The 23,594-nt window shown below is 45.2% G+C and overlaps 1 protein-coding gene across 1 annotated transcript in view; it reads right to left on the reverse strand.

The window, feature by feature from the left end:
- The window catches only part of ate1 (arginyltransferase 1), a gene marked incomplete at its 3' end in the record, with an annotated part of 64,886 nt that overhangs the window by 25,812 nt on the left and 15,480 nt on the right, over positions 1-23,594 (reverse strand). The window contains exons 6-9 of the mRNA XM_083658311.1: positions 20,677-20,915; positions 16,741-16,869; positions 14,031-14,159; positions 226-258 (exon numbers count right to left, since the gene is read on the reverse strand). Coding sequence (XP_083514437.1) covers positions 226-258; positions 14,031-14,159; positions 16,741-16,869; positions 20,677-20,915 — 530 coding nt within the window. The remainder of the gene's footprint in view (positions 1-225; positions 259-14,030; positions 14,160-16,740; positions 16,870-20,676; positions 20,916-23,594) is intronic.

Here is a 23,594-nt window from a genome sequence, read left to right on the forward strand (position 1 = left end):
TGGGGAACTATTAAGTATCCGCTCTCCTCTGTCTGATAAAGAAGTAAGCAACTGTAACGTGGGGGAAATTCTCCAATCATTAGCGAGAAGGATCACTTTACTTCACTTCCATATCGCTACAGTGCGACAGTAACTGGAGAGCAGGGAACATCGCACACATGGAGGAGAAGAGACATCAAAAGAGAACTTTTATTAGACTGTCAACAGGGAAACGGGAATACATACCTCTAGTGGTGAGTCACAGAGAAATCTCCGGAACTGTGGGGGGATGAGGCGAGGTGAGGCGGCAGCGTCGAACGGGGGGGAAGAGAAAGAGAAAAACAGTTAGTTCTAAGGGTCACCAACTCGTTTGAATTGTGGCATAAATGAAAACCATACTCGTTCCCGCTGCTGTCTCACAGAGTTTAACCCGCCCACTTCTCTGCCCCGTTCAGGTGTCAAATATCAATTGTAGCCCCGCCCCCATTCAGAGAGGACCATAAGACGGAAGAGTGTATTTACACAAATGAAAACATTTAGCCGATCAACTGAAGCTTACAGTCCAGGGGGGACATAGTGACAGCTTAAAATAAGCGGTGTTGCCTGTGTCAAAATAGGCTATAATATCCCTTAACGCGCTTCGAGACGCACATCGGATCTCAATTACCGGGGGTCTTTACGTCGATGGAAACATTAAATCTTAGCTCCCATTCTCTCTCGTGCTTTTCTCTCTCAGTGCCAGGGCGAGAGCAGTGTGTTTACAGGCGAGCCGACCTGCAGGAATAGGGGGGGTGAATGTAGCAGCATGCTTCCATGTTCAGGCCAAAACCACTCTGTAATGAGAAGCAGCAGAGCCATGGTGAAGCAGTGATGGACAAGCCTGAGCTCTCTCTCTCTCTCTCTCGCTCTCTCACACACACACACACACACACACACACACACACACACACACACACGCCACAGTTTCAAGTTCCTGTTTCGTATTTCACGAGGAAACGCAACAATTCAGCTGTGTCATTCGTTTGCGGGGGGAAGCGCTGTGATGTGTAACTTTGGTTCCACCGTCTGGTGAGGAGGGTCTGTGTCTTTGCGAGAGCACAAAAGGAGCATAAACACAGGAGACAGAGGGTCTAGACAGACCTCATAGACGGGGAGGGAATATGAAACAATGTAACACCGTCCATAAAATAAGAAATATTTATGTGCGTCGCCTCCATATACAGGCATACCCCAAAAAAGAGGGCTGCCATAATTAATGGGTTGTTCTGCAAAATGTTTTCCCCTCTCTTCTCCTCCTTGCCTCTATAGCAGGCTTTGAGCAGTATCAGTTTTTAAATGCCGATACAGATATTATTGTATTGAAAACTAGAAATTAGGTGGAGAGACAGACAGGGTGAGTCCGATTTCATTACAGGTTTTATACACCCAACAAATCTGTTAAGCAAAATCATATCTTCACCTCTGTCATATTTGGCACTGCTGGGCAACATTAACAGGCCGATAACCGATTTGCAGGCCAATATTATGGCAATATAGGAGCAAACTAATATCTGTCTACCTCAATATCCCCTCTCTATCTTATTCACCTTATGTTCCAACACAGGACTCAGCCAGTGACTTCCTATTGTGTTGACACTTCCTGTGACAGTACAGTACTAGTGAGCAGGTAATGCCTACCCCACACTACAGGATAATTTGCAAGATTATGGCCAAGATTCCCCCCTCCCGATTTTCTCGGGGGTGCTCCCGATTTGACCCGCGTCGGGCAGATAATCTTCCCAAATTATCCTGTAGTGTGTGGGGTTCAAAGATTCACAATCGGGAAGACTGCCTCTTCCCGATTGTGAATCGGGCATATCTAACATGTTAGATATTTACAACCCGACAGGCGATTGCATCTTGAGCAGAGAGCCAGTAGTAGCTGCGTTTCCATTAGTTTTTCGCAAAATAATCTGGTCCGCGTTCGCCCGCAGCCCCGCACAGAAACAAAGAACGAGGAAATTGTCATCGAGGTGAAATACCTGTGCGTCTTTGAACGGGACGGAAAACTAATGCTATACTGCAAAGCATGTAGCCTACAACAAGCGCTTAGGTCTCATGCTTCCCGCATCGGCGAGTGTCCGCACGGAAAAGTGAGTCAAATCAGCAGACGCGCCCCTCCACACAAGACACCTGTGCAGACGGTTTTCGCCTGGCCGTGCACAGTAGGCCTACACCCCGAATGGACGCGGCTGTCCGCGCAAATATTAGTTAAACAAATCCTTTCAGTGCAAATGCATTATAAAAACAAAAAATAAGATTTGTTTAGAAAACGAAATGATACAAATGTATTATTATTATTATTATTATTATTATTATTATTATTATTATTATTATCATTATTACTACTACTACACCCGGTGCGCACACTGAATAGGCATTTTAAAAGTTAATGTGGAGCCCTGCTTCCAAGGTGAATCTTCGGCATAATCTTCTAGTGTGTGGGGTTGCGTTTGAACAGACGCGATTGTGTGTGTGTCCCAAGATTGAAATGTTAAAAAATCGGCTCTCTCTGTCCTGTAGTGTGTGGGCTCTCAAGATTTTTATAATCTTCAAGGATTTGAAAATCCTGTAGTGTGGGGTAGGCATAAAACAGACGGTGTTTTGAACAGGAAGTCATAAGACAACTGGGTCAAGTGGGCGGGGCTACATAAGGTGAATACCTCCTAAAAGAACTTATAAATAAACCAAAGCCAATCAAAATGGATGATCTGATCACTGATGGCTTCATTCATGTCTTGATTGCTGCTGTTTGGAATGGTCTCAGAGAGGGTTTGTCAATGGATGGATGAATCCAGGGTTGCCTCTCCCTCCCTTCATGTCTCAGTGTGGTGCCACCAAACTAGCAAGGAGTTATAAATCCCCCGTTTCCTCCATCATCTTGCCACGTCCAATCTACTGGTTTGAATCCGAACCACCAGTGGTTTGCACCAATCAGCATCCTATGAGGCAGCTACGGCGGGCTTTGGTGCGACGCCAGCGAGAAGCGAGCCTGTGATAGACGGATGGTTCATCCAATCACCTACCAGGTATTTTTTGAAAGTGCCTGCCCTTTGAAATGGTTTCCCCGAGCGACTCGTTCCCAGATGGTTGTGTGAAAATAAAACATCGGGCAGCGTCAGGTTACAGTTCCACGATCCTAGATTAAACACAGCGAGCGTATGATCTGAACAGAGATGCTCTTGGAGTTGCTGGAAATTCCCGTACGTACAGACACCATTGTCTTCTGTGGAGGTGCCTGAGTGCGTACAGCAGGAGAGCAAGTAGTGATGATTGCTGAAGGCATGGTTCACTGGGTGGGACAGTCCTGGCTTAGGTGCAACTCAACTTCTTGCCAGGAGTAAAAAAAAAAAAAAAATCTTCCAAAAGTGCGTATGACTCAGTGTGTGTTTGTGTGTCGGCCACAGCTGATGTGTGTGTGTGTGTGTGTGTGTGTGTGTGTGTGTGTGTGTGTGTCTGCCGCAGCTGATGTGTGGATGTGTGTGTGTGTGTGTGTGTGTGCGTGTCTGCCACAGCTGATGTGTGTGTTGGCAACACTAATGCAGTATGCTCTAACTGTACACAGGGCATGATCTGGTAGAGACTTGACTTGAGCCTCGTCCTCAAAGACTTGAGACTTGACTTGGACTCAAGGTTTTGGGACTTGTGAACAATCTTTTTTTATCATTACTATTTTTTGGTGCATCAAGATTAAGGAAACATCTACTAATGTCATCTAGTCAATGCTGATACTGCATGCTAATAGATAAAGGAGTGAGGATACATGCTTTGAATTCCTTAGTTTTAGCTATGCAGTGTTCTAAGCAGACCGGATGACATCCAGCAGATGATAGAGCGCTCATCCATAAGAGACTTGACTTGGACTTGACCCTCAAAGACTTGAGACTTGACTTGGACTTGCAAACAATGACTTGTGAGCAATCTCTGGTGTGTGCGCACACACACACACACACACACACACACACACACACACACACACACACACACACACACACACACACACACACACACACACACACACACACACACACACAAACTGTATAACTTGTCAGTCACAAACAGTCACAATAATTGGGTTCTAGTCAGATAAATAAATAAGGAAATGCATAAAATATGAGGATGGAGTGAAGAGGCAGACTGCTAGTCTGCTAGCCTACATTATTTAATTTCACTGTCTAACACAGAACTGGCGTCCTTCCAGTGATGCATGCGCTGCAATAAGACACACAGTTCTTGCTGAGGGCTATCATGGTTGTGAGCTATAAAAGTCTGACAACCTGCGCTCCCTGTGGTGCTAAATACTACAACAAGACGCCACACCACCTCTAACCTCCACTCAACCTCAGATCAGGACGGAGGAGGAGAGGGGGGTGGCACCACCTCTAACCTCCACTCAACCTCAGATCAGGACGGAGGAGGAGAGGGGGGTGGCACCACCTCTAACCTCCACTCAACCTCAGATCAGGACGGAGGAGGAGAGGGGGGTGGCACCACCTCTAACCTCCACTCAACCTCAGATCAGGACGGAGGAGGAGAGGGGGGTGGCACCACCTCTAACCTCCACTCAACCTCAGATCAGGACGGAGGAGGAGAGGGGGGTGGCACCACCTCTAACCTCCACTCAACCTCAGATCAGGACGGAGGAGGAGAGGGGGGTGACACCACATCTAACCTCCACTCAACCTCAGATCAGGACGGAGGAGGAGAGGCACCACCTCTAACCTCCACTCAACCTCAGATCAGGACAGAGGAGGAGAGGGGGGTGGCACCACCTCTAACCTCCACTCAACCTCAGATCAGGACGGAGGAGGAGAGGGGGGTGGCACCACCTCTAACCTCCACTCAACCTCAGATCAGGACAGAGGAGGAGAGGGGGGTGGCACCACCTCTAACCTCCACTCAACCTCAGATCAGGACGGAGGAGGAGAGGCACCACCTCTAACCTCCACTCAACCTCAGATCAGGACGGAGGAGGAGAGGGGGGTGACACCACCTCTAACCTCCACTCAACCTCAGATCAGGACGGAGGAGGAGAGGGGGGTGGCACCACCTCTAACCTCCACTCAACCTCAGATCAGGACGGAGGAGAGGGGGGTGGTGGTAGAGAATTACTCAGACAGCACAAACACAAATGCTGGACCTCCACCTATAATTGCTCTTTGTTTATTTGTTTCATATTCCTACTCGAGGAGGCTATGAATTTAAATCAGGCATAGCCTAATGCCAACTTTGACATACTGCATACTTTCATATCAGTCACTTGTAATTCCATTTCACGTTGATAGAAAATAGTATTTTGTGTAGATCTTAGACCAAAGAGAACCTGTAATGTCTATCTCAGCATGGACAACAACAATCTAGCCTGATATCAGACTGAATTGTCGAAAATTCGAAATTCACTGCCCATCCCTACTCGTTACACTCCATTTCTTCTAGTCTGACATTGCCTCCACTCTAACCGATTTCCATGAGGGACTTCCCCCTAGCCAATCACTAGAGACCAAAGTATCCACCTGAAGCTAATCCAGGTGGGAGAATGCAAAAAAACATCTCCACTTTGAACACATGCCTTCAAAGCAGAGTGCTTTTGGATTAAAGTAAGTGGTCCTTTAATCTTTAAAAAACAGCCTCGATAGATAGCAGTGTCTATCTCGTCTATAGCGGCCGCCATTGTTGTTATTACTCCTCGAGAAACAGCTTGACAACAGCGTAAGTCCCGCCCGTTGCGCTGTTTACCGACGCTGATTGGCTAATCGTTAGTCCCCCTTGGCACTCATTGGATGATCAGTCTTTTTTTTTCCGACTGAGGAAATTGCTGTTGCATATCACGATGCCAGAGCAGAAGCAGCCAAAACTCAACTGGGTGGAGTGGGTGCAGTCAAAGGTCTGGACCCAGGCAAACAATGATTCTATCTTATAGTAAAAATGTTAATGACGTCCCCCACCTGTGACACATGTAAACACAACACTAAAACCTTATTTTCGACTCTTAACGTTGGGAGTGCCTAATACCAGTAAACAAATTAGCAACAGTAAAGCCTCTCAAATTGTAATAGTGCTGAGGGGCAGACATGAAACTGTCAAAAAAGGGGTTTATGAACAGAACAACATCTGCGGTTATTAGATGACATCATTTATAGAGGGCATGCTAAGACAGGCTGCTGTGTGTGGAAATGACAATCTCCAATTGACCTTGCAGTCAGTAAACTGATGTATTACTTGATTGCAAGCTAAGTGTGTGTGTGCACATGCATACGTGTGTGTGTGTGAGTCTGTGTATGTGTACATGTGTGTTTGGCTGTAAAATGTAGTGTGTCAGGATATGTTTTGATAGGTCCTGGCAATCCCCTTCCTCTCTCCCTCCCACTCTTACCAGGCACACAGAGGGCCAAGCAGTGCAGCAGTTTTTCTTTCTTCTTCTTCATATTTTTTATAAGTTGTACTTGGCCAATATTCCCCCTGCTGGTCCCGTTGGTGCTCTGGCGATCTGGGAGAGAGTTGTATAGACTAGCACATGCTTCCTCAGACACATGTGCAGTCACCCACCTTCTTCTTTTCACCTGACAGCGAGGCGTTTGACCGGCAGGACGTAGCACACCGGAGGATCACGCTATCCCCCCCCCCCAGGTGCCTTCCCCCCCGAACAGGCGCCCCGACCGACCAGAGGAGGCGCTAGTGCAGCGACCTGGACACATACCCCCACCGGCTTCCCACCCGCAGACACGTCCAATCGTGTCTGTAGGAACATCTGACCCAAGCCGGAAGTACCGCTGCTGGGAACCCAGATGCCCTTAAGCACCGCCGGTTTCCACTGCTGGGTCCACTCTAGGCTGCTCTCCTGGAGTCTGGCAACGTTGACCCCACTCTGCTCACTGACAAACAACAGACCACGCAGACACACAAACAGACCAAACGCATTCACAGACACACACACACTCTGGAAGATGGTCTTGAATGTGTAGGCACGCACCATCACCCGGACGTGGAGACAGCAGGACTTAACACACAAACAACACACACACTCTCAGCCTCCTCTCCTCTCTAATAGGACAAGACACACGGCTGTAAACGGAGCCGTGTCCCAAGTACCTTCTGGAACCTTCTCATCTCCAACACATGGAGTCCATCACTTCCTCTCTAACTCTCCCTTTCCTATAATAAACACTCATCTGTGTACGATTACGAAGGCAAGCAGCCGTCTCGAGCACGCACACACACACACACACACACACACACAAACACACACACACACACACACACACACACACACACACACACACACACGCACACACAAACACACACACACACTCATGTCCTCCCCAAAACACACACACACACACACAGCACTGGCTCTAACACACATATAAACCAAACACACACATATAAACACACACATCTGCTGAAGTCTAATTGCTACTTAGTGCTCTCCTCATTGTGGCCTTCACTCGTTTACAAATTGTTCCTTTCCTCATTTGTCTGAGAAGATGCTTGCCTTCACTCTCAAGGAGGAGAAACAAAACAACCCAAATCCCCTGCTTCCTTCTCTCTACACCAGTGGTTCTCAACTGGTGTAGCCTCAGGACCCACTATTTTCCTTGTCATGAAGTCGCGACCCAAATTTCAGATTTTTTTTTAAACCACTCAAATTTATTGCACAAAAAATAGCGCATTAATTTAATACACAATGCCTTCATGCACTGTTATAAACCTCAAATGAACAAAAAAGTGCAATAGAAGTGCAACTAGGGCTAAAAACCAATTGAAATAAGGCAGACTTGAATTACAGGCCTATATGTTTTTAAATTTAAACAAGTCAAACTGGTCATGCTCAGAAAGTCTTATTTGAACTGTATGAAATATGAAATAAAAGGCAGACTTATCTTGAATTACATGCCTATATGTTTTTAAACTAGTTAATAATAATAATAATAATAATAATAATAATAATAATAATAATAATAATAATAATAATAATAATAATAATAATAATAATAATAATAATAATAATAATAAAACAAGTTAACCTGGCATGCTAATCCAGTTTCAATAGTCTGAATTTAACTAATATGAAATAAAAAGGCATACCGGTACTTTTCTTGAATCACAGGCAGGCTATATGCTTTTTAGTTAAACTGGTCATAACTTTTAATTAAACTGGGGCCATGCTAATCCAGTTTCAATAATCTGAATCAAACTAAAATTAAATATGAAATGAAAAGGCAGACTTCTCTTGAATTACAGGCAGAGCATATGCTTCAGCTTGTTAAACAAGTAAAACTGGTCAGGCTAATCCAGTTTCAATAATCTGAATTTAACTCAAATGAAATATGGAGAAAAAAAAAAAAAATTGGCCAATGTCCGCGACCCAATCAAAACGGCCCCGCGACCCACCTTTGGGTCGCGACCCACCAGTTGAGAAACGCTGCTCTACACCACATCTTTACTCTCGGATTGGATCTTTGTCATTTCCTTCAGAAATGCGAGGCAAATATCAGTCGGTGGAAATAAACAAAAGTGGATGTCAGGGACACTACGACCTTTGACCTATGCGGGAGTGGGAAAGGTTCTGCGTGGAACTGGATGCTCAAATGGGAATGCTTATAGAAACGTTTAATGAACTTCTCTTGCTCACACCCATAATGCAATTAGTTTTGAGAAGCATTTGACAAAAGAGTGACTAATTTGGACCAACAGTCACTTCACCCCCCCCCCCCCCCCACATTCCTGTTCAACTTTTATTTTTATTTACAACGCCATTTTTCCATTTCCTTTTTTTTTTTTTTTTTTTATAGTACCAACGTTTTCGCGTGTCTTGGTGAAGGTACTGACCATCGGCAAGAGTAAATACAGATTTAACAGGATTTGTTTTGCTGAAAATGAATGCCACATGTGCAGGAACTCAGAGTCACGGCTCAGCACAACAGTTAAGACCAATAAGTGTGAGGGAATGTGCGTGTGTGTGTGTGTGTGTGTGTGTGTGTGTGTGTGTGTGTGTCCGTGCGTGTTTGTGTCCATGTGTGTGCGTGTGTGTGTGTGTGTGCATGTGTGTGTGTGTGGTTGTCAGGGGAAAAAATGGCTGGATGTGTAAGGAAGGAACAATGTCTGGCTCCATTCCAGCCATGGCATGACAGGAAATGCGTACGGCAGTTAAAACAAACGGAGCCATCGGACTAGCGGACAACATACTGTCTAATGATAGGATAATCTTGGCCGGGTAATTCAACTTGCGCACGCGCGCGCGCCACACGCACACACACGCGTACACACACACACACACACGTGCACACACGCACACAATCTCTCCCATCGCCTGGCGCAGAGCCAACGTGCTGTGCTGGCGGACGGCGTGCCAGGGTCTGTCCCTAGGTAATACCATAATGGATTAATAAATACCTCCACAAACACTAAATGACCCAACTTCCTAGGTAGCAGCAGCAGCAGCAGCAGCAGCAGCAGCAGGCATAGCATGGCACCGCACCAACATCTCAACGTGCCATCACTGCTACTTCAACAAGATGTTTCCCATTTCTTTACAACGGAGCTTCTGGGAAGAGCACGGGCGAGTAAACCCAGCAGCCTGACGGGCAGCAGAATCAAATCATTAGGATTTAGTGCTCTGCGGGATCGCAATTGATTGTCACAGTTTAGTGAGTCAAACTGAGGGAAAGACAGATAATAAAGTCAACGTTGTTTTGTGGGGGACTGGGGGGCACACGCCTTTCTGTGCACGACAGTGGTTACGAAGCCCGAGAGCGGAAACTAACCGTGGAGAGGATCGGTTGTTGGTATTAACGCGATCCAATAGAGCAGTGGTTCTCAAATGGTGGTCCGGGGGACCCCCACGGGTCCTTGAGGGGGTTCCAGGGGGTCCCCAGCCAAAAGGGGGGTAATTTATTTTCGCTATAATTCCATTCATAAGTAACACAATGACTATTTTGGTCATGGGTTTTGTACACTTTCTGTAATAAAACATCTAAAAGCATCAATCTTATTATCATATGGGGGACCGTGGGACAAAATCCTATCAAATGGGGGTCCGTGGTCTAATTTTTGTCAGTTTAGGGGTCCTTCATGTGAAAAAATGTGAGAACCACTGGCATAGATAGCCGCAGGAATGAGTCCAGAAGTATAACTTCCGGGTTCTTCAGTGGAAAAGTCTATGAGATTTAACATGAGGGTTTCGCTTAAATGCATAAAATAAGGTCTGTGGTTAAGAAAAGTTTATGGAAACGCGAATTCGGGTTCCGCGTGATAATCGTCACAAACGTGAATAACTTTTATGACTTTTGGAATGTAAATGCGTTTTTCTTTAAACGCAATTTTTATAAAACGCTTCAAAAGGCATAAAAGTTATTCACGTTTGTGAGGACTATCACACTGACCGCAAACTCGCGTTCCCATAAACTTTTGTTAACCACGTTTAAGTGAAATCCCCATTCTAAAACCCCACAGACTTTTCCACTGAAGAACCAAATGGCGGCGATTTCTGGATAAAGCCTAGAAAAAGACGTCATCCCTACTCTATAGAAGAGTGGGTGTTTATAGTGGACAGTACCGGGGGAGGGGGGGGGGGGGGTGGTTGGGTGGGAGGATGCCTCGTGTGGTGGCTCGTGTGCGTCTGTCAGAGCTGGCTTTAAAACCGTACCCACAGGGAAGGTAGAGTTTCCCCCCCGGACACTTAACCCACAGACCCCCCCCCCCCCTCGCTGCACTAGAACAACCATGACTATTGTCTGTCTCCTCCAGCTCTCCATACAGCACTGGGAAGAAATAACAGGGTGAATGTAAGAAATGTACACTTTATATCATTTTGAATCGACACTTTCAAGTGTCGATGAGCAGTGTCTGCTACCTAGTGAAATGTCTAGTGTCGCTGACTACGTCACATAGTGTCGCGCAAGTCTGATTGACTATATACTGTAGACGGCACGCGCGCTTGACTTCCTTGTTTTGGTTTTCGCTCAATTGAAATGAATGAACGTGTCCCCGCTATTTTTTATCAGCCTGTCCTTGATGTATGACTTCGTGAAAATCACAAAGAACATCGTGACAAACTTCCCAGAGAGAGAGGATGTGAGCTGTGTGGTTGTGTGTCGTTTATATGCGGCTGCAGCCAAGTACGTTACATCTTGCCTCCTTCACTGTGCATTCCCTCTCTTCTCTTGGCTGTCTGCACTTATAGCGTTCGAGTGTCACGTGACCGTTGAACCGAGGCGAACGTTCACTGAAGTATAAATGCAACACCATGAGTGACACTTTCTTTTTCGTCTGCGACCGGGCGACACTTTCTAATAAGTATAAATTAAGCTTAACTGCCATAACAGACAGCAGAGATGCTACTGCAGAGGCTTGCGATCCATCCATCCACGCCGTGTTAGGGTTGTTTTTGGTCATATTCCTCTAGTTGTTGCACTCATCCCTGGAGGGCCCTCTGATCCCACTATAGTCATAAACCTGAGCTGAAGCTGTGTACACACACACACACACACACACACACACACACACACACACACACACACACACACACACACACACACCTTCCCTATTAATAGAGATGGTGTTATGGCACCAGGAAAGAATCTGCCACAGACTGCCCAATCTGACAGCTTTTATTCTTTATTAATTCCCTCACTTTTTACAAGCTGGAGAATTCAGTAATTTGCTGAGGCCTGTTGGCAGGAGAGGAGAGGAGAGGAGAGGAGGAGGTTTGTTTTTCCAGCCCTAAGGGACAATAGGCCCTCTCAGGTTAGTGAGAAGGTCCAGCGGTTCTGCATCCTGCCTAGACCTCCTCTTCTCCTCCTCTTCTTCCACTCGCTCTCTCCAAACACACGCCTCCTGGTTCCTGGTCACGGTGTGCAGTGTTTATATGCTGCCTCAGACACCAAACATACCTTCTGCTTTTTACTGCAAACACTATTTAACTGTGGTTCCGAGGTTTACGGCCAAGCAGTGAAAAAGCACAGCCCAAACGTCCATGCATGACCAAGAGACTACTTTCAACTTTCTCAATCCATTCCTAGGCTACACATTATATTTCCCCCCACTTCCCGATCATCACTGGACAACAGTGTTGGGTTAAGTTACTTTCAAAATGTACTACATATTACTAGTTACTTTCATTTGAAAGTAATAAGTTACTTTACAGTATTAGGGTCTGTGTAGAGTAACTCGTTACTTATTACATTTATTACTTTCACCAAAACAGCAGCAGCAGCAGAATGACATCGCCGCCCCGGAACCATCCCGAAAAATAATTTCAACCGCCTTGAAGTCAGTGTAAACAATCCAAAATTCTAAATGTTATTCCTTTTCCTTTGTTATTGTCATCTATAGTGGTTATTTGCATAAAAACACACAGTTTAATTAGGAAATGATTGTATCTTTATTGAAATATGTGCGTGGATTTAAAAATGTGTAACTCAATTTGTAACTTGTGTTACTTGACCAAGTAACTGGTATAATATTACTGAAATCCTATAAGTAATAAGTTATATCACTGAGTTACTGCTAAACGTAATAATATTACAACATGTAACATGTTACTTTTGAATGAGTTACCCCCAACACTGATCATCACTGGACAATACTTCTGCATACGCTACTGAAAAGTAAACATTACTGCACGCACGCACAGCCTACAGTTGCACAGTACAATGTATGGAAAATACACACAGTAGTTGTATTATTTGTTGGGGACTATAGGATCCTTTACTGCCCCCCCCCCCCCCACCACCACCACCAGCCAATCAGACTGCTGCTCAGATTAACTGCTGCTGATGGAGATGAATATCCAGCATTCAGGACAGTGACTTCCTGTACATTAGACTGTAACCACTCCCCCCTCATCTTGGCAGCATCAGTGACTTCCTGTACATTAACACTGTAACCACTCCTCCCTCATCTTGGCAGCATCAGTGACTTCCTGTACATTAACACTGTAACCACTCCTCCCTCATCTTGGCAGCATCTTTCAGCATGGCCCCATTACGCCCGTGCCTCCGTTGGTCAACACATCGGAGTCGTCGTTAATAACCTGGGCTATTCCCAGCGCTAATGCACACGTGCGATCCCACTCACCTGGAATCCTGGGCGGCGACATCAATAAGAATGCATCTATATATAATTAAGTACAAGCACATGCAATGAAATGAGCTTTCAAGCATGTAGGGGTCATATTATACCACACTCCTATTTGTAATGCTCTGAATAGGGGTATGTTAACGCATTATGTCATCTGTGCACTTTTGTCTTGAGTGATACAAATTGTCTGCTAAACTTTTATAAATTGCTTTCCATGGCTTTGGTGCTGTGCATAGTGTAGAATGGATCACATGCTAGCACAGCTGTGTACAGGACAGTGGAGTGCCCAGTGCTATGCTGTGACAGAGCTACATGCAGCAGTGGCCTACAGTACTACTGTAGGTGCGATGTGATAACAGTATTGTAGGTGCGATGTGATAACCGGTGTTGTGCAAGTTACTTTCAAAATGTAATATACTACATACTACTAGTTACTTTCATTTGAAAGTAATAAGTTAATTTACAATATTACTGTCTGTGTAGAGTACGGTAACTCATTACTTATTCCGGTAGTTTTGCATTACTTCCACGAAATTAACAGCAGTAGCAGAATGACATCACCACCCCGCAAAACATAAAGGGAAAAAAAATCAAACCGTCCAAAATTCCAAATGTTATCATTGTCCTTTGTTATTCTCATCTATAGTGGTTATTTGCATAAAAACACACAATTGGATTAGGAAATGATTCTACCGTATATTTATTTAAACATGTGCTTTGATTTAAAAAAGAAGTTAACTACATTTGTAACTTGTGTAACTTGACAAAGTAACTGCTATATTACTGAACTGAAACCCTATAGGGCAATAAGTTATATTACTGAGTTACTGCTAATATATTACATGTAATATGTTACTTTTGTAATGAGTTACCCCCCAACACTGGTGGTGGTAACAGTACCATATAGGTGCGATGTGACAACCGTACCGTACCTCGCTCTCGGTACACTCGGAGGGGGCGTCGCCATGAACGCTCATCTGGTAGCGGGCGTACAGCGCCGCCGACTGCTCATAGGACGCCGTGAACTGAGGGTCCTCAAAGCTGACCAGCACTAGCCTCACCTTCAAGCACAGGGGGAGGGGAGGGAGGGAGGGATGAAGGGGCGGGTTGGATTCAGGGGTTGATAGTGGAAACGAGGAGAACAGGACAAAGTGACGCAAGCGGCGTAAGAAGAAAAAGATGATTACAACAACAAAGGAGGAAGTGGAGTGAGAGAGAGAGGAGGGGAGGAGTTTCGGGTGAAATGGACAATTAAAGACAAGACGCTTTAACACAGTGGCATACAAATTCCATGGCATCTTTAAGGTTCTACTAAAGCACATCAGTCTCCCAGTCCACAAGGCCAGATCATAAAGTAGGTTTGTGATGAGTTTTGAGACACTCGATTCAGTGACTTCGTCAGGAGAAGGATACCTAAACAAAGACAACAAGCAAACAATGGGATCCTGGGAGATTGAGGGGAGTTAGTCGTGTTTTCCACGTGATGGGATGTCCAGGCGGGAACAGTGAAGATGAGGCTAGTGCGACGTGCCCGGCCAGCTGCTACCACAGCTCAAGACCCCCTCCGAGACACAAGAGGACTCAACACAGCGTCAATAAGCCCAGAGTGAGACTGTGTCACCAATTAGGAACATTTGACAATAGGCACCTTTCAAGGAGGTATACAGGTTGAGGTATACAGGTTGAGGTACTGTATACAGGTTGAGGTACTGTATACAGGTTGAGGTATACAGGTTGAGGTACTGTATACAGGTTGAGGTATACAGGTTGAGGTACTGTATACAGGTTGAGGTATACAGGTTGAGGTACTGTATACAGGTTGAGGTATACAGGTTGAGGTACTGTATACAGGTTGAGGTATACAGGTTGAGGTATACAGGTTGAGGTATACAGGTTGAGGTATACAGGTCGAGGTATACAGGTTGAGGTATACAGGTTGATGTATACAGGTTGATGTATACAGGTTGAGGTATACAGGTTGAGGTATACAGGTTGAGGTATACAGGTCGAGGTATACAGGTCGAGGTATACAGGTTGAGGTACTGTATACAGGTTGAGGTATACAGGTTGATGTATACAGGTTGATGTATACAGGTTGAGGTATACAGGTTGAGGTATACAGGTTGAGGTATACAGGTCGAGGTATACAGGTTGAGGTACTGTATACAGGTTGAGGTATACAGGTTGAGGGGACGGTAGGCCCAAAGGAAATTAAACTCCCAACTACTAAACGCAATGTTGAACTGAGATTTCAGCTGCGCCATAGAGATTTAATGTGAGGGCGGGGTGATGAGGGACACAGAGGGGGTAAATGTGTGGTGGTGGGAGGGTTTAGCCAGCTATTTGCAAACCCCAAAACAGCTCAAGACTAACGACCCTGCCATCCGACTGGGGCCAGCTCAGACACCTGGAGAAACACTGCTCTCAACCGTGGCGTATGGGAACATTTTCTCCTCCATTTCCTTCTAACTCTCGCTCTCTCACACACACATACACTCTGTTTAATACTAACATGTTTATTCACTCTCTCTCACACACACATACACTCTGTTTAATACTAACATGTTTATTCACTCTCTCTCACACACATACTCTGTTTAATACTAACATGTTTATTCACTTTCTCTCACTCATGCAGCCATTATAGCTTCTTCCCCCCCCCCCCACTCTTCTTAAGCTGGCTGTCCATTTCTAAAGAGTGATGTTGTTGATGATACCTCTTAAGTATAAATCATGTATTTATTTATTTATTCCAAGCTCTTTCCACTCCCCGTACTTTGAAAGATGCTATCTAAAGTTCAGTCAAGGCTTTTCTGTTTGTTAGGATTTCACTCACTGAAATGAGGAACATTTGTCCCCAAAAAAAGAAAAAGGAAATACAAGAAAATAATAGTCATCATCTGTGACACGGTCTGGTAAGAGGAGGAACAAATGGGCAAACGTGAAATTGCACAAATCAAGATAAACGTTTTTTCTTCTTCTTCTTTTCACATTACGCAAGATGTTGACGAACGCACTCAATATAATAAACGACAGTTTTAGGATCATTAAATACTTATCATTTGTGAGCAAACTAAGCTTGTTTCAGGGCGATTTTCTCTGAATGTTGCTTTTAAGAGTAAGAACATTCAAATAATTATTATTATTATGTTCAGATTTCAAAATGTATGAGCCATCATTTGAACGCTTACAATCTATACTTTCATAATCTGGAAGAACTGAAAAATGACCCTGGCCTACTTGTGACCCAAAACACCAGTCCCTGTCATATATATTACAAAACTACTGAGAGATGAATGGATACATTTAAAGAGAATTAATAATTGATACGTGGGCATGACACCTGATTGAGCTTATATTAAAACCTACTATTGAATCACTCTAAATTTATATATATATATGTATATATATGTATATAGATATAGATATAGATATATATATATATATATATATATATATATACTGTATATATATATAATCATAATGCTAAAGACAGTTTTATAAGAGACTAGGGCAATCCCGTATAATCCGTGGTTCCAATACTTCTGCTGGTACCCGAGTACCACGTCCACCCTCTTCCTCCCTCCCTCCTCTCCCTGGGCACCCCTCGAGCAGGTTGACCTGTGCCCCCCACCCTCTGACCTGGCTCTCGGTGTTCTTGTCAGGAGGGTCCTTGTGAATGGCCATCTGGTAGAGTTTGTACACCTGGTAGGAGGCGTCGAAAGAGGCTTTGAACTGCGGACTAGGGGGGCTGGAGCGCACTAGCCTCACCTTCAAAAAGAGGACGGGCAGACAAAGGGTTAACATCAAAAATGAGACTCGGGCATAAGTGGCGTGGCGAGAGGCACATTATCACAAATCAAAGAGAGAGAGAGAGAGAGAGTGTGAAAGGAGAGATGGAGAAATGGATCTGTCTGAGGACGGACAAGAACACACCCGCTCTTCAAGTTCTGCCTGCCACATATATAAAGGGTTTGAAAAGCTTTCATTTTGAGGGCTTGGTTGGTTCTGAGATAGCTGGAGCCTGCTGCTGTGCTATCCCTCCATCTATTCCTCTCAGTGAAGAGGCTTGTCATTCAAGACAGCTGTGTCTTCAGGGGAAAGCAGAGTACAGAGAAGAAGAAGAAGGGTGTGTTTGTGTCCATCTCCATGGTGACAAGAAGAGCGAGGAGGTATACAGGTGTTTGACAAGAAGGGAGAATACCACAGGCATCTGCCATCACAGTGAACAACATGAACTTGTGATGGTCCTCAGAAAAACTCATCATTTGACACCTCCAAGTTTCCTGTGTGTGCGTGTGTGTGTGTGTGTGTGTGTGTGTGTGCACGTGTGCGTGCGTGTGTGTGTGCGTGTGCGTGCGTGCGTGTGCGTGTCCCTGTTTCCAGTGCTTCACCATGTCATGTCAGGTCAGCCTAAAGCTCAATTCATATTCTTGATTCGTGTTCAGGCAGGACGTGAGATTGTGCACGGCAAAGATGAACCAATCAGCTATCTTCTTGCTATTCTCCCACCACCGTCAGCCACTTACACCTCCTGTATATTGTCTATGATAGTTTGTTTTGTTTTTGGGTTTTTTGCTTGAGGTACAGTCATTGACAGTAAATATAGAGTACATGCAAGCATTAAGATGCTAATAGTATAGATGGTTTTTAGGGAATTGTGTTGCTAGGGAACAGTTTGAAACCTATCTTATTTCTTGTCAGCTATTGTATTATTTAGCAAACACTGCAACAGGAAGTTTGCTAGGGGCAATTTATAATGTTTGTCAAGTTTAGAATGTTTGTCAATGTTGTCGTCTATATAGCCTCCATTTTGCAGTCCTGACTAGATCCTAATTGTTTCAATGCAGAGGTAAAGAAATCAAGCTTAAAAGGAGGAGGTTGACAAAAAGCCTACAACAGAATGAGTGGTGGAAAGAATAACCAGCAGAGTGAAGCTAGCGTCACGCGCACTGAAGAAGACTTCACCTTTCACATCCTCCACATCCATTTTAATTAACCATCTCTTTCGTTTGGAAGCTTTGGTTGGCCGAGGAGCCTGTTGCCATTATGAATCGTGCGGAAGGCCAGCACAGAGGGGAACTGAACCTGGGGTTTGTTTGAGTTGGACCCGAGCGAGGCTCTCTCGTATGACCACTTGGCAGCACCCGCGTCCTTTAGTCAAACAAAGACGTTCGGGGACTGTTATGTAAAAAGATAATACTTAAGTAAGGCCTTTTTAATTTAGTTCTAAAACGCCAGAGGGATCCTTTTGATAGGCTGAAATCAGTTGGTTCGGCCAACACGACCGCAGCAGATAGGGGATCGCTTGGCCAAAACCTGACCACTCTCATAGCAGCCTTGTGATAGAACACCAACGGGCTTGATACTGGACATTCCAAGAATGTTGAAATAATGCCACATAATACCAGTGGCTTCGGTTAGGCTTTAATTAAAATGAGACGTTGGCCTTCTAAAGCTTCATCTGAGAGGCCTACTGCTTTTGGTTAGGGTTAGAAATCCTGATGTCTATGAGAAGAAGTGCACAAAGTAGATGCCTCTTTCTAACAAAGTTTAGGTTGAAATTAACAGAAAAGGCGACTGATGATGGCCAAACTATCATATGTGAACAAGAGGAGACTTAAGGGGGAAATTATATGACAATAATAGTCAGAGGGAGGGTGGAGAGTGTGGAGAGGGGAGACAAGACTCTCTTGAGGGAGTAGCGTTTAGTGCTACTCAGTTCCACACTTCCCTGAGGTGCCTGAGGGGCTCTGAATCGTGTGGCCACACTGACCCCTGGTGGTGGCTGCCTTTAGGGACCAGGAGGACAGAGGTTATCTCGCCTCTCTCCCATGCGTTTAAAATAGCCTTACGGAAGGCAGACCAAGCCTGACAAGAGAGAAATTCCAAATGAGCAAAGGTAACTTTCTCAATCAGCACAGGTAGGCCCCTGCCCCGCCCCCCTACTAAAGGAAAGGAGACTCATCATCACAATATTTCACCTTTATCTTCATTTTCAAAGGGGCCATATGGATAGTGAGGAATGCTCTTCCCTGAGATGTTCTGGGCCAATCAGTCAAGCAGCATGACATGTTTAACAATCGTGTTTAGAGGGGGGGGGTGAACTGGGGGGCTTTTAATTGCTCTGGTATAAACAACTATCTTCATTGTGGTGTCGAAACGTCTTTGAGCGGACAGCTCACCCCGTACTGAGGGCCAAGACTCTACATTACATAAATTCACTCAACTGCTTATCACCAAAACAGATACGATGCAGCCTGTCCACATGTTTTTCTGTAAACAGCTTAAGTGGGTCAAACACAGGCTTCTCTCAGTTATCTGACTTAGGAAACAAATACTTAGCCTTCATTAAAGGGATAACCTTGTTTAAAGGGATAACCTTGTGTGCCTGCCTACTTAGCACAATTGAATGGCGATGGCGGCCAAACAAACTAATCCAATTGAGAAGAGCTGACGGGGGGAGAAGGTCTGCTCTCTGAAGGTCTGCTCTCTGATCCAGACGAGAGACAGAGACACTGCCTGGCTCATCGATGCATCTGGCTCACATCTTGGTCCTCCTGACCAAGAATGACGTCACTCTACCAACCTCAGCCCAGGGTCTTGGCCAGGGATCTTTCTAAGATCGTGCTGCCCCCTCCGCCAAAAGGTTCACGTCTATGTCCTCCCAAACAGGCCTGAGCTGGGAGCTGTGGTTTGAATGTGATCGGGAGGGTAACCTGACCCACTTTGTGTGGTGTACGCCTGTCATTTGGTGGAGTTTGTGTTGGGAAGAGGTGGTTTTTCCACTCTTCTCTGGCCAGTCGTCCTGCCCGCACGCATAAACACATGGTGAAGTCACTGGGAACAGGGGAAGAAGAGGGCTCTCGGAAACCCACTTTTCAGCCTGGATGATTTCAAACGTTATGGAGAAAGAAAGCTCACCATATTTGGAATCATCAACATGGGCTCATGTTTTATTCCAATGTTTCTTACGCCGCAGGAATGAGTCTTAAAACCCAGAAGTTAGGATCGTCTTGAAGTCGATGGGATTTTTGTATTTTTGAAGCGTTTTCTGGGGAGCGCATTTATGCTTCAAAAATCATAAAAGTGGTGTTCATTTGTGAAGATTATCTTGCTGAACACAAAGGTCTCATTTTCATAAGCTTTTGATAACCACAGACCTTATTTCAGGCATCTTTTTTAAGATTATTTTTTGGGCATTTTTGCCTTGTTTGGACAGCACAGTAGGCAGACAGGAAAGGTGGGGAGAGAGAGAGGGGATGACATGCGGCAAAGGACCTCGGGTTGATTCGAAGTTCGAACCCGTGTCGGCCGCACGAAGGACCGAGCCTCCGTCGTACGTGTGCTACCAGGTGAGCCACCAGGACGCACCTTATTTCAGACATCTAACCAAAATCCACATAGAAAAATCCCATTGACTTCAATACGAGTGAACCCAGCGCAATGCTAACCTCCAGGTTGGCCTACAAAAATACATCCTCCCTGCAGTATTCAATTCATTCCAGTTACATGAAAGGAGAAAGGAGACTTTGTGCTTTAGTAGATTCAGACTAGCACCTCTCGGGTTCTGCTCACCTCAAGGCGATGGAGAGGGCTGTCAGGCAACAACTCGCTGATGAAGTCTTCCAGGGGTTTGGGTTGGTTGGCCGGGGTGGGTGTGGGTGTGGCCGGGGTGGGTGTGGCCGGGGTGGGTGTGGCCGGGGCGGAGCCACCAGCAGCAGCCTGCTGTCTCATCTGCTCCTTCTGAAGACGCCGCTCCTTCCTCAAGTCCTTGGCCTTCCGACATGGCGGCCGGCTGGGATCTGCACCAATCCCTGAAGCCCAGATCAAAGACAAGAGACATGAGCCACTTTCAAACATGAGCTAGTCCGGACTATGTCCGGTCCGGACACATTCCCCAGAGTTACCCCTTAGAGGCGCTGTTGTTCTCACACATGAGGAAGTCCTCCGTTAACTTAATGCAAGACAGACTTAATTACATTTCTACATGTAGACCACTACATCAGAGATCAGAAAGCAATTGTGCACTCCATGCAAAAGCCTTCAATGCATTATTCTGGCTAGATTGATAGAAACTACCCTGGTTACTTACAACCATTCGGATCTGTTATGGTTTTTTAAACCAGGCTAGATAGAAATGGGTTAGAAAACGTGCGGTGGCGATGTGCCAAAAGGTGGGCTGTTTGCGATGTATCCTGTCTCACCCGTCTCCCTAAGACATGCCGCCTCGATTTTTTATTTATTTCCAATCCATATCTGTCTTGCTCGCTTTCTCTCTCTCTCTCTCTTTCTCTCAACACAGTGAGTGTGTGAGGACTGAGGAGGGGGCGGGGACTGACACACACATGCGTCAGGGCAGGCAAACGGCAGCATACACACACACACACACACACACATACACACACAGTCAGTGAGTCGCAGTTGCAGAGGGAGAGGGAGGCAGAGAGAGATGGCAGAGACGCAAGAGAATGAAACGCTAAGTATCTTTAGTTAACCTACTTCACTAGTCGATGCCGACAATGCTCGCTGTCACAAGTACAACAAATGGTTCGTTTGTGAGCACACGCCCACTCTCGACATTAAACTGTACTATTCAAACATGAGCCGTTCTGCGACATACCACTAGGGGGCTTGGGAGATCCGTTTGCACGGGGTCGCGCTCACAACAAACAATGGTGTTCATACACACAGCAGATCTGAGTAAGGTCTGGATATCTTCAGGAGTTCTGTGTGTCTGAATAGGGCTATAGTAGGATGAGGAGAGGGATTTAAAAAAGCTCAATGTAAAAGAGAAGGTTTCCAAAGGTGTTAGGTCAGGGGTTTTCAAAACAAGCCTTCTAAATCCATTTTCAATCCAAAGATAGGGCACGGCATTCCCAAAGCCTTTCAAGGAGGGGAAGGAAAATGAGTTGAAAGAGCCGTTAAGTTAAAACATATAAAATATAACTCAATTACTGTCTTATTATGGAAGAGGAGAACAAGCTTCTCCTTTATGCTGCCTTCTGAATAAGGCTTAACACAGGAGTACTGAGAGTCAGAGAGGTGGTAACTTTATCTTTATTGTTTATTTGAGCAGGGACAGTACACAATAAATATATTGCACCAGAAATAGCTAAGAGCTAATTTGCATTTGTAGTCCCTGGGCACACAGAGTCCTGTGCGCACACAGTACATATTGAATAGATGGTAACTTCTGAATGAGGCTTAACACAGTAGATAGAGACATGGTAACTTCTGAATGAGGCTTAACACAGTAGAGAGAGACATGGTAACTTCTGAATGAGGCTTAACACAGTAGTGAGAGACATGGTAACTTCTGAATGAGGCTTAACACAGTAGATAGAGACATGGTAACTTCTGAATGAGGCTTAACACAGTAGTGAGAGACATGGTAACTTCTGAATGAGGCTTAACACAGTAGAGAGAGACATGGTAACTTCTGAATGAGGCTTAACACAGTAGTGAGAGACATGGTAACTTCTGAATGAGGCTTAACACAGTAGATAGAGACATGGTAACTTCTGAATGAGGCTTAACACAGTAGTGAGAGACATGGTAACTTCTGAATGAGGCTTAACACAGTAGATAGAGACATGGTAACTTCTGAATGAGGCTTAACACAGTAGATAGAGACATGGTAACTTCTGAATGAGGCTTAACACAGTAGTACTGAGAGTCAGAGAGGTGGTAACTTCAAGCTGCTGCCATTGATGAAGCCCACATTTGGGGAACATTTTGTGGGTGTTCGACCATGTTTCCGAGTTTGCCTGGGCGGCCATGTTTGCTTCAGTGTGGTGTACCCCCTGCATTAGGGTGGCCATGTTTGCTTCAGTGTGTAGTGTACCCCCTGCATTAGGGCGGCCATGTTTGCTTCAGTGTGTAGTGTACCCCCTGCATTAGGGTGGCCATGTTTGCTTCAGTGTGTAGTGTACCCCCTGCATTAGAAGCCCGTCTCCTCGGGGAGCTCCACACTGCTTCATGTTCCTGTTTCCCTGCCTCAATATTCTTTACATGACATCATTGCTTAGGAGGCTATAAAACAACATGGGCTGTGTGTTGAAGCTAGCCAGAGCATATGTATGTATGTATGTATGGATAAATGGACACAGTTGGTCACAGAAGGGTCTATTTTACCTCTTTTTATGACAATGACACATATAAGACCCTGGCTTTGATTTGATTTGATTCGACAATAAGAAAAAGCAATAATACAATACATCAGTGTTTCCCCTAGAAAAGATTTCAGACCTGGAGAGATTTCGAAACGTACCCCGACCGCGGCGGTGGGGGCCCTCGCTGGCGACGCTAAACTTTTAGCTAACCTGTTCGCATCTATGTTCGCAGTGGCATCTCAAGTAGCATCATACTATTATGTGATGCGATGCGAACAGTTGTATTATGGGATGTGCGTTTCCCAGGCAACGACACACGTTGACACGTTTTTGGAACAGCGCTGCACGCTGGCACGATGCTCATAAAAGCAAAATGCTTAT

The sequence above is a fragment of the Poromitra crassiceps genome (genome assembly GCF_964638095.1).
Source record: "Poromitra crassiceps genome assembly, chromosome: 22".
In the NCBI taxonomy this organism is placed as follows: domain Eukaryota; kingdom Metazoa; phylum Chordata; class Actinopteri; order Beryciformes; family Melamphaidae; genus Poromitra; species Poromitra crassiceps.